The sequence below is a fragment of the Mchenga conophoros genome, linkage group LG8 (assembly GCF_057382185.1).
Source record: "Mchenga conophoros isolate Kocher_MC1m ecotype Shallow Benthic linkage group LG8, M_conophoros_male_GT1.1, whole genome shotgun sequence".
In the NCBI taxonomy this organism is placed as follows: Eukaryota; Metazoa; Chordata; class Actinopteri; order Cichliformes; family Cichlidae; genus Mchenga; species Mchenga conophoros.
In genome coordinates, this window is record NC_140533.1 from 4,943,893 (window position 1) to 4,960,705 (window position 16,813).

Here is a 16,813-nt window from a genome sequence, read left to right on the forward strand (position 1 = left end):
TATTAACAGTAATTTCCATTCATTAGATTATTAAAATGCCCCGTTTAAATGTAGCTGTGAGTCTGAGCCTCCTCTGCAATTTTTCACAATAATGTGTTGGTAGCACATGAGTAATGGTGCCGAAAATGGCACCACAGTGATGTGTTGCTGTTGTGCAATGAAAGCATTTCTCTCTTGCTAAACATGACATGCAGTAATTAGCAAAACCTGCTGTTACCCGATGCCAGCAGATCGTTGACCAGAACGAGGAACTTCTCATCTGCCACTTGGGCATCAGTCATTAGGAACACAGTGCCAATATTCTTTACGCCAGCTTTCACGTAGAGGGACGCCAGGTCACTCTGGATGACAGGGAGAGTGAGAGGGTTGGAGTGGGAAAAGTGGCACCCATAATAAGATTTGTTATTTTGCAGCGATACATGCCCGAGTGCTTTAAATTTATATACTGTGAGGATTATGTTTGGCAAAAGTGCATGCACATAATAAACTTTGTTAGATTTTAAATGAAACATGCTTTTACAGGATGATCTGTTTGTCAAGTACTCCTCTTCAAACCTTTAGGTCAGCGATACTGTAGCCTTTCCTCAAGGTGATCTGGAAGACCTCCAGATTGGAGATGAAAGCAGCCAGCCGGGTCAGACTCTGCTTGCCGCTGCCGCCCACTCCGACCAGCAGCACATTACCCCGTGGAGACTCCAGGATTCGGTTTATCCGGCAGCTTTATGTGGAGGAGCAGACAGCCAGGGGTGGGAGAGGTGTGGGGGAGGAATGAATGAAAGGGTGAGACAAGAGAGCCGGATAAAAATGTCTGACTCATACAACAAATAGCAGAAGACAAAAAGGTTTGTCTCCTGCTCTCTCTGTTCTAATGCTAACTGTCACCACCGTCTACTCCAGACTGTTCCACTGACACGTACAGCAATGAAATATATCAAACATTACACTCAGCTGCACTGTGCTCCGGAGAATCTTTATGATTTTAGTAACACAAGACGTGTGCTGCTGTTGTCGATGAAATTACTTCATTATCGCTTCTGTTGCTCCGTTTGTGCCAAAAGACACTCACTTCAGCTGGCCTGGTAAATGTAATCTCTGACAGTTCAGTTGCTTCCTTTTCTTACACTTCTAATTATGATTCAGCAACTTTTCGAGCTTGCACATCCACATTAGCAAGTCATAGATACATCTTCTGCTTCTATGCTTTCACTTCTAAGTTGTTTAATGTAAATTAAACTCAACTGACACATCGACTAAGATTTATTACACTTCAAACTGCATCTACTTCACCATGTCAATTTCCACTTTATCCATTTGCATCTTTTACATTACAGTTAAGTGCGTTAAGCTCTTACCTGTAAATGTCGACTTAGTTGCTGAGAGTGCTTCAAATCACAGTTTAGCAGCTTTTGAAAGCTTTAGATTCAATTTTAACTGTCGTTGTGTAAAGCTCCCAACTTCTTGAACTGTGTTCGTCAACAGTACGGCTTCGTTTTGCAGCTGCTGTCAGTTCTAAAACTTCACCCATTTTCACTTAAATCTCTTCAAATGCTTTTATCTTTTTCACTTTAAATGCTTTCCGTGTCAGTCCTGGGCTGGAGATGACGATACTTTAGCTTTTCACGTCTGACTTTTTCTATCTACAATAAATGCTTTCACTTAACCTGACACCTGAGAGTCAGTTCTCTGATGCTGTAAACTCACTTAAGTGCTTCAATTTAGATCTTTTAAAATTCAAGTGAACTGAAATCTCTCCAATTAACAACTCGGTTGCTTTTTTCTCTTTCACTTTAATTGCTTTCACTGCTTTGGCAGTTGTTTCCACGGTTCAAAAATCAAGTGACACTTTTCATACTCAGGTAAAAGTTTGACTACTTGCAGCTGCTAACTCAGCTGTTTTCAGTGATAGTACACAAACTGCTGACTCTACTTCCTGCAAGGCTTAACTTGAAAGTTTTCCTCCTTTGAGATGCCATACTTCAACTCATCTACTTTTAGCTTCCACCTAAGATCCAATCAGTGCTTCAAACCTAATGTGAGTGCGCCCGGCTTACAGTCGCAGTGAATTTAAAATTAGCTCCACATCTCATACCAAAAACAGATCAGATATAATATCACAGTTAGAGATGAACTATTTACAGTAGCTAAAGCCATAAATGTAAGAAAGCACACTTTTCTCTTTTCATTGGTTAACTTATCTATAAAATGATGAGAAACAGTTTCTGTATCTGTCTGACAGATAATCTTACTCCATGCTAACATTTCAGGACATAAATCTATGCTGGCTGATAACAGGTGTCAGACATTAGATAGACAAAAGAGCTGACCTTTACAGAACAAGAACTTTGTGGTGGCATTATGACATCACTTTGAAAAAGTGCATTGAATAAGCAGGCAGAACTCAATCTTTTGCTCGCACACATTTTCTAACCAGTCATCACCTCCTTTACTAAAAACTTGTCCACGTTAGTTTTTAAGAATGTTATTTTAAATCCACTGAATATTGCCCAAGTATTGTTGTTCTTATATGTTGTTAATTACCCCACAAAAAGACCAAAATCAGTAAGATGTAGTCATGCTATTTTCCTTACTACGAACCCATTGATCACTAATTACTTTGTATACTGAATGTTAATCTATCTGCCTAGACTGCAAAGAACTTTGGGTCATCTGCTGTTAGTTTAGATGTGCCGTATAAATAAAAGTCTTATAATTACACATTTTAGAAGACTTTAAGACGGGAAACTGGTAAAATAAAAAACAAAAAATATGCTACAGAGGCCGGGGTGACATGCAGACTTTTTTTTTTTTAATTAAAATTTTTTATTGAAAAACGTTGAATCTCTTTAGCATTTATTTCATCTGCTTATCTACTCGGTGAAGTGGCTGCTGTTACTTCTCTAAATTCTTTTAGTCTTAAAGACTTCTTAGTTAAAGAAACTCTCCACAGAGGAGCAGCTCAGGAAGCTGCTGTTTTGGGGAAGAGAAAAGCAGCACATCCTGTTCTAATCAGTCTAATTCTACCCCCGGAGACCTGATTGAAGCGTCAATCAGTTTAGGTTTGTTTTCTTAACAAGGTGTTTAAATAAGGCATTTTTATTCAGTTTGAGATTTTAAACCAAATATGGAAGAAATATTAGCTACATGTTAATGTAACCAATCTGGATGTTATTTCTAGGAATAGAAAACGCTGATCAAACGTTCTGGACGACAGGAACTGTGGCACAGAGGACTGGTGTATTTGGCTATTTGTGGAATTTGTTGACTGTTTGTAAAAATCAACTTTAATGACGACTGATTTTTTGATTCTGAATCTTGCAACCAAAATACTTTTAGACTGAGCATCCAGTCTGGATTAAATTGTCATGATATATGCTATTTTTTATTTTTTCACAGATTCACCTGTCTCTATGTTTGACAGTCTATAAAATGGAAGCGGTAATCCTAAAATACCTTGGAAGCCAGCCGACTGTCTTGACAGACAATAAAAAAACAGATACATTTTTTTTAACTCTATCTGTAGTCCTCCTCCTCCCCGGGGTTTCAAACTTCCACTCACATGTGAGCCATGGCGTCCTCAAACAGCACGAGGTTTAGGGTGGCGTTGACCTCATTGTAGCTATCCAGCACCTCCAGCAGAGTTTTACTTAGGCTGCTCCAGGACTCTACGGCCATGTATCTGGCCTCCCCCTGACCATGGGCGAAGTGGCAGTACAGGTTCATCTCTCTGGTCTGCTCCAGAGTCTCCTCCATGTCCTCAGGAGGCACACACGCAAACACACACACACATTTCAGCGATAAACATACATACAGACCCACACACTACCCCTGTCAGCATAACATTAGTGTTAAGCCTAAACAGTCTGGACAGGGACACAGCTGAATATCACAGCTGCGCAGAGGGTGACCTAGTTCATTTTCACTCTGGCAAGTGTTAGGCCCCAAACATTTGACTGGAAAGACTGTGTGTCTGTTCAGCACGCTGGTTTCCTCGGAAAACAAATAGCTGCAGTAGATGTGATGAATTAGACTATTTTTCTACTTTTTTGCAAGCTTACATATTTATCACGTTCAGCTGTAGTATTTAAAGAGACTATAAAAGTCTCTAAACATTGTCTTGTTTGCATGTAAAAATATAGCAGTAAACCATGCTGCATATTGCTCTGTGGCACAGGGGCAAAATGTCATAAGTTTACCTTAGCTGCCAGCTGTGAAAACTATACATGAGCAGGGTTATTCTCTCCCTTCTCCTTCTGTGTGTGTATGTACACATACACTTGTCAGGTTCTTCATTGTGGGATGACTAGTGTGCATGTGATAGAGCTAGGGAGTGCAGTGAGGGAGCAGTGGACAGAAAACCATTAAAATGTTTTCCAATTTGCCAGGCTGACAGCACGGACATGACAGGCAGACCCCCACACCACACTGATTAATATTCTCCCCCAACATTCCTTTTTCTCCTCTCCTCGCTGTGTTGGCCACTGATGTCCAGGTCCAGACACAGAGCAGGCAGCCTAATGATCCCGCACTTCCCTCCCTCCCCAGCCTCCAGCCTCCCGCTCTTGTCTTCCTTCGCTGAACTTTGTAAAACTCTCACCTCATAGAACTTCTTTACTGTGTCTGCCTGCAGCCTATCAAAAAGCTGGAAGTCCTGCTCCTCCACCAGCTTGTCTCTGTAGACCCGGTTTGACTCATGCAGGTAGATTTTCAGCAGGTCTAGGGGGGCTTTCAGACACTCACCGGTACAGAAGAGAATGCCCTGAGCAGGGAAAGGAGGGAGGAAGGTTTCAAGTTTCATTCCGTTTATTCCACAACGAGGAGGGAAACACAGCACACTCACTGCAGGTAAATCAATGGATATTGAGTGGACAAGCTGTTAGGAGGTGTGTCAGATAAAACTAAGAAATATGGGATCACTTTTCTTTCAGCGTGTAGTCTCAAGGGTATTGCTGCGTGCAGAGATGGAAGAGTGACCAAAAAAAGAAATAAATAAATCAGGCACAGACTCCACACATCATTCCCACAGAGGCTTTAAACACAAATCTTATGCTCTAACCTACATTTTAATTGGATATCAGTCATTTATTATAAGTTTAATGCACTTTTTCAGATATGTGCTGGTTAACAAAGAATTTCAGATTTCATACATGACCTCCAAGGTATGACAGCAAAGAAGAATTTAATACAAGCCACACTGCAATCCAGCTCCACTCCAGCTCCTATTTACGGTAATGTAATACTGACCTGATCAGTGTTATGTCTGTTCTTATTGATACCAGCTCTGGAATGCACTGGAGGGCTTGCTTCTACTGTCTCCACTGCTGGGTTTCTAAGAAAGCACGTCTCAAGGAGAGGGAGTCGTGCTCAACAGAGCTAGAAACTAACTGCATATGGAAATTTTCGTCCTTTTGGACCATAATGGTACTAACTGAGCTATAATTACTGCCTTGCTGCAATTTACATATTTTACCTGCGCAGACACATATGCACACTGAAGACTTTGCAGGAAGTGTTAAGAGTCTTAAAAATAAAACTTTAGTAGATAAACTGAATATTTAATCCATTGCAGACACGAAAAAGTCAGGTTAAAATCAAAGAACCCCCCCCCCCCCACCTCAAAACTGGGGGGGATCAGTCTGATTCATCTTCTTTGGACTGTGAATATTTTGAGCAAAACCTGTGTCAATTCAACATGTAAATACAAAGCTATTTGATGAATGAAAATTTTGACAGGCTGATGAGTCAAGTAGCCAAGATTTCAAATAATGACATACGAATGAAGTGTTAGCCTAAAACTGAGCAATCAGATTGCTCTAAATGCTGAATCAGACAGCTTTTTTTCTATTCTTGGCTCCTTCTGATATCACTGAGGGGTATCATGCTATGATTATCTAGGGCATGTGTTTATGAGAGGCAGCCAATCACAAGAAAGTTAGCTTAGAGAGGAGGAAGAAAGCTTAAACTTCTTTAAGAGGCGATGAACTGAGAAGCTACACAAAGGCAAGAAAACAAGGATTATTTTGAAATGTGAATCATGAAAAGCTACTCGAGGTCCAGGAATAAAAACATGGAGGAAATGGAAATGAGCAGAATTAGTCCCTATTAACAGTAAGCTGTGATGCATATCTGTTTTAAATTTTATGGCAATTGGAGACAACTAAAAATATAAACCCCATGGTGGTGTTTAAGGAAAAGTGAGAGCTTATTTCTGGCTATCATCAAGATTCATCTTCTTCTGAGTTTGGCCAGAAGCAGTAATTGCACTCAACAATATCTATAAAACAACTGAGCCAGCATGGCTGAACATGAATGTGTTTTTTTAATTTATTGTTTTTGTGGGTTTTTCTTTTCATCCCTTAGATTAAAACAAAAAAGTCACGACAATGAGCAGATGAGTGTTTGGTGGATGATTGATGATTAATGCATCTCTAGAGAAAGCCAGTGTGATGCGACGGCTTTCCCACGGGGACGCTGACGATGAAGCCAGGCGGATCTCGTAACAGTCTCACCGCGTCACATAACAGGTGCCGTATAGGATGAGAACAGGCTGGAGAGGCGCCCAGGCACTGTTTGTTCCCCTCTGCACAGCGTTACCCAGGAGGCAGCGGCAGAGGCAAGCAGATGCTGTGTGTTTCCAGCCCCAGAACTTATTCTAATCAACAGAATCATCTCCGGGGGTAAAGCCAGCTGAGTCTGATCTGACTCCATATCTGAGCCGGCTGAATGAGACAACTGGCTGCTAAATCCACTGTGTAATTGTGCAGATGGGAGGTGTGCTCTGGGTGTGGATGAGTGTTCTTAAGATGCAAACCTAGCCTGAGTAATGGACACCACTCCGGCTCTACCAAAGTTAAGACGTTTTCCACGAGAATGTGTGAATGATGTCATATTTTTGACTTTTAATAGATCCAGCTCTTTCTACTTCATTTCTTTGTTTAATGGTGTCAATCACGACTCCCCGCATTCATTGTGTACAAGTGTGCTTGAGCAAAACAAAACACCATATGGCACCTAACTCTATATAACAGTAATAATCACAGCCTTAGCTGTTAGCAGTATCACTTGAACAAACTGAGAGCAGACAGAACTTTGTTTTTCTTCTATCCAGCTGACTTTGGCATACTATCTCATCCTCCGTGCCCCTGATCTTTCATTGCTTTGTTCAACTCAGAGGAGAGGGATTAGAGAGCACTTGGTGTCGGCATGTATCTGTCTGTCGTTCTGTCTGCAGCATGCTCGCTTTTCTCGTAGCCTGACAGCTGCTCCAAGCCCCAAACAATGCTTCCCCTGCTAACAAATGCACCCAGCTGACTATCTACAGAACATCATGCAGACATATTGTGTAGTCAGTACAGTTTGGCTTTGGTCTCTCTGCACCATCGTGTATTCTCTTTCTCTCCCTAGTCTCTGTCCTCCTCTTTCACTCCACATCCATCTTTCCCCCCGTCTCCTCCCTCGCCTCTCGAGCGTCGAGGAGCTCATTTAGGCTGACGTGGAGAAGACAAGCCCATGGATATGCCCGCTGGTCATGGCAGAGAACGAACGCTGGCAAACGGAGCTCTTTGACAATGCTCCCAGTCGGACGGCAAACTGTTTGTCTAGCCCTATTAGTGGAATTTGGCTACTGTACTTCACTTATAGTGCGTTTAATCCGCAGGGTGGAATGATCAAACTAAAGCCCAGGAAAACTGAAGATTTATGGAGACAATGTGTCTGCTCTCTGTCTACTCGCCAACTTTTTTAAGGACAGGGTACTTTAAAAAGTTGGCGAGTAAAGGAAGGTAAAGTTTAGAAAGTATTAGCTCCTGTTAACTATTCAGCAACCTCCACTAACCTTAGAACTTTGCCAGCAAACAGCAACAATCTTCTCAAGATGCAGCCTTGACTGTTTTGTGGACCCGCTCCTTTTGTCATTTTCAAAAATACCTTTACACAGACCACTGCAAGCTCCCACAGAGCTTCTAAGCTTGGCTTTCTGCCTCATTAGTGTTGATTATAATGAGACAGCTTCCTCTGGCTACATCTCCAAGTTTTGAAGAAAAGAGGAAAAAATCAATTACAAAAAAAGTCCTCCAATTATCTCAGCTGAGGCAAACATCTGAAACATCAAGCTAGTAAATACTGACTGACAACTATTTAGGCCTCATAGCTGAAATGAGAGGAAACGTTTGTACTGTCAAGCCAAATACTTTCCCACTTTTGAAGGTGTAAAAGCACAGAGGTATGGCTGGGAAAATACTGCCGAGGCAGAGCTGTAAGCTAAGAGGTTTCTCGCCTATACCCACCAGTCCTCGGGTCTTTGCGGCGAGAACTGAGTAAAAAAAAAAACTTCAAATAAGCTCCAGGAGTCCATTTTCTGGCTTTCTTTACATTTCCTCTCAGGATGGGGAGAGGAGACAGCTTTGACATTGTTTCCTCTTTGTGGTTATTAGATGTCCGATCTCGCTGTGCAGACCAATTAAAAAAAAAAAGATTTTGATGAAAGAGGCAGAATGGCTTATTTAAACACTAGCTTCAAAGTGTTGTGGTGCAATTTAATTCCCAACTTTTTGACGGCAGCGATGTGTGTGATCTAGGACCTAGAAGCTAAGTCTTTAGGTGGTCAGGGCGAGTGCATTGGCAAGGACGATAAGTAGGCTTTAATCTTAAAGTGCAGAAGGCTCAGCATACTTCATCTGACAATCTGGTCTAAAAAGAGTCTCTCCTTGTGACGGCTGAACACTGACATTGCATCTACATCATGCAGTGATTTGCCAGGTGTGGTGGGATGGTTTAAAAACTTTATCTGGCTCTCTCTTTTCTTTCTTTCCTTAAACTCAGTGAGGCCTACCACATTATCTGTTATAGAAAAGTACCGTAACCCAGTGATGTAGGACTGTATGAATTTTGGCATCTAATATTGCTCTCTTCAGTGTTTGGCAATGCTAAAATATTTTTGTACTGTGTACTTGTCTATTCACTAAGTGTTGGTATTTTATCAATGCCTGAAGGTCTAGCTATTCTAGCTTCTTGAGTTGCTGTTTCGAGCCCTCCAGTGTGCAGCACAGAACTGTCTTTACCATTCTTGTTTCTGGTGAGATAACTAAAGACACTCCCACATCTCCACATCACAGTGGTGTCCCCACTGGTTTTGCTGTTCTTCGATCCACACCATCCTTGGCGTGGGTCACAATAAACGGGAATAATAACTTTCCATCCACCCATAAATGAACAGCACATGAGGGTGCTGAAGCCTTTCCCGGTTGTAATAAGACAAAAGACAGGATACACCCTGGACACCCATTCATTAACATTCACCTACGGCTAATTTAGAATCACATGTAACATGAAAGTCTTTGGATTGTGAAAACCAGAATTCCTAAAGCAGACCCACACAAGCACACAGAGGAACTGCAAACTCAGCTGGTCACCAGGTTCAAACCTCACTGTGAATCGTAAGCACTGCATCACCACTTAAAGGAAAATCTTGATATTGTGACAAATATGCACAAATAACAATATTGCACATAGCTGCGTTCCTTTTTGTATGCTTTTATACAGTTACACTTGGAGACTCTCCTGCTGCCTCCCTGCACTTACATTTTGTGCTCAATGAATTTGAACTTGTCTACATTCTTCTGGGGCAGTGAAAGTTGTCACTTGAGGTCCATCATGTACCAGTCATTCTGAACCACACGACGTGCTTGGCAGACCACAGGCAGATGATTGCTGTCCTTTTAAGCTTTTGCTAATGGCCTTTTTGGATTCAGCTGCTATTTTGATTTTGATTGCTGGTATTTTTGGGCAGTTTTTGCTTTTAACTGACCGGCTTTGTTTGTCATGTTTGTGAGTTTTGCTTGCCCAAACTCTGGAGTGAAATTTCAGCCTATATGAAAAAAAAATCAGGATTAGAAAAGAATCTAAACTAGCATAGTTTCACACCTATATATTCTGCACAGTGAAAAACTCAGTTGGACCTCAGTTGGTCCTCTGTAAACTCCAAGCTAAAATTATGAAAAATCTAGTTCCTATAGCTCAGTGGCTTAAAGCATTAATTATACAACGGAGGGTGTTAAATGAGAGCCTGCCCTCCATGAAACCGTGGAGGATTCTGACAGAAATATTGCCCCAAAAGCTTCTCCCCTGACAGCTACAGCGCTCTGATATTATATTCATTTAAATACATTAAATCATCACTAACACCCGTGGAAGTGCAAATCCATTCTATTTTCTGTTACACTTATTTCAGACTTATTTCTGGCTTTCAGACTCAGCTCTTAAATCAATAATCATTTAGATGAGAAATTAGTGATAGAAGCCTGGCTCTACCCGCATGGGAAGCAGAGCCGTAGAAACAGAAAGGAGCAAGTTAAAAGGAGTGATGTGGAAAAAAGCTCCCAACTTTATGGAGGTAACTTCTTGCCTTTCGTTGTGAGAAGTTTAGCTTGAGGTCATACCTCTCAAATCATTTCTGCATGGATAAATCCTTCTGGTGTATGTGTTCAGTACCTGGAAAATGTTGGAGAGGTCTCGCAAGTTAAAGATGTAGTGGAACTTGACTGCGGTGGGGAGGAAGGCGGAGGAGACGCGCTGGTGCAAGGCCAGGGCTAACTGCACAAGGGTGGAGCAGCTTTTCTGCAGGGCAGCACTGAAACCCTCTCCTCTCAGGTGCTGAGACAGAATGGAGGTGTAGATGGTGCTCAGGGCCTCGGCTCCGGGAAACGACAGGGCAAAAACTGAGAAGTGGCGCTATAGAGGGGGGCAGAGCATAAAGGAGGCAAGAGTAAACACATGTTTGTCACTTATTATGCAGTCGGTTTGTTTCCAGAATGAAACCAAGGGTCACCTTGTGGGTGTTTGCAGCAATAAGTGAAGAAAGGCTGTCACCCAGTCAAGAATGACTTTAGAATTTAAATATGACAGGGTGAATGTCTGGGTGTACAAAGTGTGTGACTCCAGGTCAGTCAGAGTTTGTGTCTGTAAACAAAAGTTATTTTTAATCTAACTGCAGAGGACAAGGTCAGAAATAATCTGCATTTAGCCAAGTACCAAAACTTTCATTTATTAAACAAAAATGTCCCTCATTCTATTGGATGTCTGCTGCTCCACAACAAGATAAAGAAAATTAAGTGCTGTGAGAAATTATCGTCACTCAAATTTTAATATTAGACAAAGATAACCCAAATGAATACTAAATGCAGTTGGTAAATAATTTCATTTATAAGGAGGGAAAACAAGCGTGTAATCAAACACAAGTAATCAAAGTCCAGACTTAAATCTGATAGAGATGTGTTGTCATGACCTTAAACAGGCCCTTCATGCTCAAAAATCCTCCTGTGGTTGAAATAAGACAATTCTGCAAAGAAGAGTGGGCCAAAGTTCCCCCACAGCAATGTGAAAGACTCATTGCCAGTTATCGCAAATGCTTGATTGCAATTCGCTGCCAAGGGTGACACAACCAGTAATTAGGTTTATAGGACAATTACATTTTCCCATAGGGCCTGCTAGGTTTGTAAAGCTTTTTTCCCCACTTAATAAATTGAAATATTTCCTGGAGCAGCAAGTGTATTTTACTCCACAGTTAAAAAACAGTCCCTTGAAACATTAGTATTTACACCTGCTCTCTCATTCCACAAAGTTCGTTTTTAAAAAACATCAGAGACAGACGGAGTGTTTTACTCTCCTACCTATCATGTCTGCAGCACTGATAGTACAACTGCTGGAAATCTCTCCTGCTGAATCACCTCCTCCTGCCCCTAATAAAGTACACTAAATACCTTCAGATCGTTGATCTCTCTCTTCTTTAACGCTGTAGCCATGTACCAAAGTTTGTCCCCCAACCTCTTCATTGCAGGCATGTCTCACTAACTTTTCTACAAGCTGTTTCAGTGTAATGACAAGCGGCACCCTGACCTACCGTCATCTGTTCTTTTTCTACCAGAGGAAGCAATCGCAACAGTATCGAAAAGAATTCAGTCCAACAATCTTCCTACAGTTGAGCATTACACTCTGGACCTGAATGTTCTGTGAGAACGTTTTGATGTTCATGTTAAAGTCCTTTTAAATTGGAGTCTGCAGCATTGTTCTCTTATCTAAGCCCTGCAGCTGTTGATCTACTCCTTCAGATGTTAGATATGATGCTAGCCACAAAATCATTTAGTGACAATATGGCAAACAATGCTCAAACGACAACTAATTGATGTCAGTCTCACTCTGTGTTTTGATTCTTTCACTTATTAAATTCTTGATCTTTGACAGATGTTTGTTTTACCACATTTACTCTTTACAGCTTTACTGGTACACCTGTCTATCCTCTCATTCTCACATATGTATTCTGTCTTGATTCCGCTCTTCTCTCCAAAGCATGCCTCCACCTTCATCAACACACTGAAAGCAAACATTATATCAACTGGACCAGCCCCCTTTCTGTTCTTCATGCACTTCAAAGCTGCCCTCACTTCTGCTTACTAATCCTCTGAACATTTTCTTTATTCAGCTCCACTCTTTCATATGTACATTTCCATCTGTATCCTTAATCTTCCTGGCCAGCTGCATATCTTTTCCAGCTCAGTTTCTGTGCCTCACCAATTGTTACAGGTCCTTTTCTCTTTCCTTATGTCCAGCCTCACATATAACTCGCCATAATCCTTTAACCACCTCTCTCTTTGCCGTATACCAAGCCTCCCAGTAGTCCTGTCTACTTTCTTCATCTCTGCTTGTTCCACTTTTTATTTGCCAGCATCTTCTTTTAAATAATCCTTTACTTCCTTATTCCACCAATTCCATTCCAAGTCTCCTGTCCTATTTTCTCTGTGCAGAAAATACACTAAACACCTTCTTGGCAGGTTCCCTCACCACTTCAGCTGTACTTTCACAGTCTTCTGATAACTTTTCCCTACCACCCAGAGCCCGTCTCAGCTCCTCCCTGAACTCTGCACAATATTAGTAACAGTAAAGCAAGTAGAATAAAATTTTATTTTTATAGCACCTTTCGAGACAAAGCTCATAAAGTGCTTCACAACCGAGCCAGAGCATTAAAATCACATAAATAAATATTTATTTTTCAACTACCACCCTTTAATCATTGCGTCTACTTTCCCTCGCTTCCTCTTCTTGATTTCCAAAGCCAACATCCGAGGTTGCCTAGCTACACTCTCCTCTGACACCACCTTGCAGTCTCCTATCTTTTTTACACTGCACCTTCTGCAGAGGATGTAGTTTACCTCCCACCACTCTTATATGTTATCCTGTTTTCCACACTCTTTCTGAAATATGTGTCCAACACAGCCATTTCCATCCTTTTAGCAAAATCCACTGCTATCGGCCTGTTTACATTCCTCTCCTTAACCTACCCAACAGCTCCTCGTCATCTTTGTTCACTTCATGTCCACTGAAGTCTGGTCCAGTCACCACTCTCAGTCCACTAGTGATACTCTCTACCACTTCATTCAACTTACTCCAGGAGTCCTCTTTCTCTTCTAACTGACATCTAACTCACAGGGCACATCCAGTGACAACATTCACCCTTCAATTTCCAGCTTCTAACTTCTGATCCTGTTTGGCACTCTTTACCTTTATAACACTATTCACACTATTCCTACTCAACTTCATATCTACACCATGACAGAACAGTTTGAATCTACCTCCAACGCTCTTGGCCTTGCGTCCCTTCCCAATAATACATCTATTGTCTTTCATTCCACTCTGGCTGCAACCTCCTTCTTAACCTTTCATCTCTATTATTTTCTAGTGGATGGTTCCCCGTTTTACATATGGTCTCAGATTAGGCATGGCAGTGCAGAGTCAAACGGCTTTCCCTGGGACATAACATAGAGGACTCTGTCCTCCCACAGTTTTACTGCTCTTTTGACATTGCTTTTACTGAGACTGTAACTGAAACAACTAGATTCATACAGCAGAGACAGATAGACAACTGTGAACATGGAAAACAACTCTTCAAAGCATCAAACGAGTTAGTTTTTCTAATGGTTGTAAAACATTTCTATCACGACTGTTTGTGCATGCTTTACATAAATGTTATAAATGCCTCTTTGAAGTCATCTTTACATCCCTTTGTAAAGCATTATAAATTACCTTGTGTCTGAATAGTGCTACACGAATAAATTTGACTAGTGTTGTAGTAAATAGACCTAGGCACTTTGCAGTTGTCGAGTTGATCACAAATGCTGACAGAAAATATTCTATAGTCAAACAATGAACCCAAGCACACCAGCAAGTTAACGAAAGAGAGGCCAAAATAGAAGCAAGGTGTTGCAGTGGCCCAGTCAAGCCTACATCTTAATCCATGTGGAATCAGTCGGTAGGACCTCAATAAACAAAAGTTTCACCATAACGATGCCATTAATAAAGTTATACAGAACATTATTACTGCACCTAAGCTACTGAATGGGGTGTGCATTTTCTTTTACTTTAGACTGAAACCAATGTATTTTAAAAACTAGTGCTTGATGTGACCCAGCTGTGATGTTGCTCTGCTACATTTGTTGGAGACAGGGCTGGATAAACCTGACATCACAGCAAAGCATGTAATAGACACGCTGGCTGGATATACTGTAAATAATGGAATTGGAGCTGCTCTGCTGGAAAAACTATGTGATGATATGGTTTTTAAAATTACCCACATCGTTTTTCTGTATTGTATATTAAAAATACCAAACAATATGCCTACACTTCTGCTATATCTGTGAATCAGTACTGAATGGTGACTTGTAATATCACATTACAAAGTCCTCATCATGCTGCACACTGGCTTGTTATGTTTCTAATACTATATATTTGCAGAAGTTGTTTGCAACTTCTTTAACTCTGACCCTGAAATCTTCTGTAGTATAGCCCCTCTGTACGGCAGAAAGCCACATGAATGTATATTGGGATATTTTCTTTTTTTCTTTTCTAATTTCTTACATTAGATTAGTTGTGTGTGTGATAACGCAAAGCCACACAAATAGGCAAGAATAAATGCGGCACCACCCTCAGGCAAACCAGTCTAATTTTCTAAATGCTGAATTATAATGTTGAGAAATGATGGAGTTAACGCTTCCTGAAAGTTTTGTCAAAATCTAATCAACTCTGCATGAAGGAACAGACAAATTAACAAAGAGAGAAACAAACAATTTGGCAAATTCACAAGGAAGAAATAAATGACTGTAAAACAGCATATTTAGATTAACTTAGTCCTAGACTAAAAGTAAAGGTCAGTGAAAAGGGTTTAGGACTGGGCTAAATTCACATCTGCTAAACTTGTCGATAATGGTTCTGAATTCAAACTCAGAAAGCAAATTTAAAGAAAAACTGATAACGTGTGAGATGTAGTGCACGTGAAACCTCAGCAGCGAGTTGCATAACCAGTGGATCACAGCGTGCTGGGAGGCCGAATGTGTGTGTGTGTGTGTACCTGTAACCGTGGATTTATGGTGAAGCTGCCAGCTGTGGGGTTCATGCAGGACACGTATTGAACGTTGTGTATTTCCTTCAGAAGCAGCTTATTACGCTCATACCTGGGAGTCCACACACACATGCAGAAAAAAATCACTCTTTAACAGTCTTGCATGCAGAAAAATACTCATGCCCCCTGTCTCTAATACACACACACACACACCCACACACACTTTTGCAGATATGGACGCCTCAGCTCCCACTTAAGCTGGCGTGGCACAGCAGCATCCTCCTTCCTCTAAATTTCATACCTGAAATCCTCCTTGCATATCTCTAATGGGCTGACCGTGTCTAAGCCAGTTAGCCTGTGTCTGACGCAGTGGAACCATGTTCAGAATGGCTTCACTGTGTCAGAGAGATGAGCAACAAAATCCTTTTAAGGCGAATCACACAAGCCTGCTCCCACATTTGACTTTTGACACTCATAAAAGTTGTAGCATATTGATACTAAGGCAGGGATTTCTGTGAATACTAAAATGAGGGAGTTTTCAGAGGAAAGCTGCGAATTATTAACATTTCACAGCTATCAGCTACTGGCACTCAATTATCTGAATGATCCCTTTATCTGTTAATACAGGGAGAAATTGTCAAAACTGTCCATCATTTGAGCAATTAAAGCGGTGCTGATGTAGCATTTTCTGAAAATCACCTCTGACAGCACAACCTATAAGTATAATGTTCCTCTTTCAAGCAGCACGTGTATATTCTCTCCCATACATGTGTGGATACTGCACAGCTACATGATAAATGACAGCGCCTTACCAGTGGTTGTAGTCCATGTGTTGGCGTATTAGTGTGTGAGGCTGAACCGTGCCATATGCATCCACCTCAGGCATGTTCATGTCGTCTATGAAGTAGATCAGTCTTCTGCTGCCTGGGGGTCCGTAGTTGCGCCCTGCTTTCTTCTCAAGGGGTTTTTCTAACACAGCTGTGCGGGAGATGAATGAAAGAGCAGACAGCAGAAAGAGGAAAATCAGCACAGAGGAAACTGTAACTGAAAAACAGCATTTACAGAGTAGCTTCGAATCTGGGAGTTGGGGTCATTTTGACTTTAGAAGAACACCCAAGGCAATGATAACTAATATGTAAGAAAAATTATTCCACTATACGAAATATAATTTTCTATTATTCTCTTTTTGCTGTTTTAGTATTTTTAACTTTTTAGGTCTCAGTGTGATTTACAATAAAAGAAGAAAAAAAAGAAAAATATTAATTGACATTTCAAGTGAGCTGCAACATGCAAAGAGCAGTTAGACATTTCTGTGTGTTAAGCACTGACAAGAAAAAGACACAAGGACACAGGGTACAGGCACTAAAGCAGTCTGAGGTGTCCCAATATGGAAAATAAAGATTCGGATCAGCAGCATTACCCATGCTACAT

The 16,813-nt window shown here is 41.1% G+C and overlaps 1 protein-coding gene across 1 annotated transcript in view; it reads right to left on the bottom strand.

Moving 5' to 3' along the window:
* Positions 1-16,813, bottom strand: part of dnah9 (dynein, axonemal, heavy chain 9) — a 180,366-nt gene that overhangs the window by 91,964 nt on the left and 71,589 nt on the right. Inside the window, exons 45-51 of the mRNA XM_085283675.1 lie at positions 16,195-16,360; positions 15,392-15,494; positions 10,486-10,725; positions 4,595-4,756; positions 3,557-3,753; positions 556-718; positions 218-341 (exon numbers count right to left, since the gene is read on the bottom strand). Of these exons, the coding sequence (XP_085139801.1) occupies positions 218-341; positions 556-718; positions 3,557-3,753; positions 4,595-4,756; positions 10,486-10,725; positions 15,392-15,494; positions 16,195-16,360 (1,155 nt within the window). The remainder of the gene's footprint in view (positions 1-217; positions 342-555; positions 719-3,556; positions 3,754-4,594; positions 4,757-10,485; positions 10,726-15,391; positions 15,495-16,194; positions 16,361-16,813) is intronic.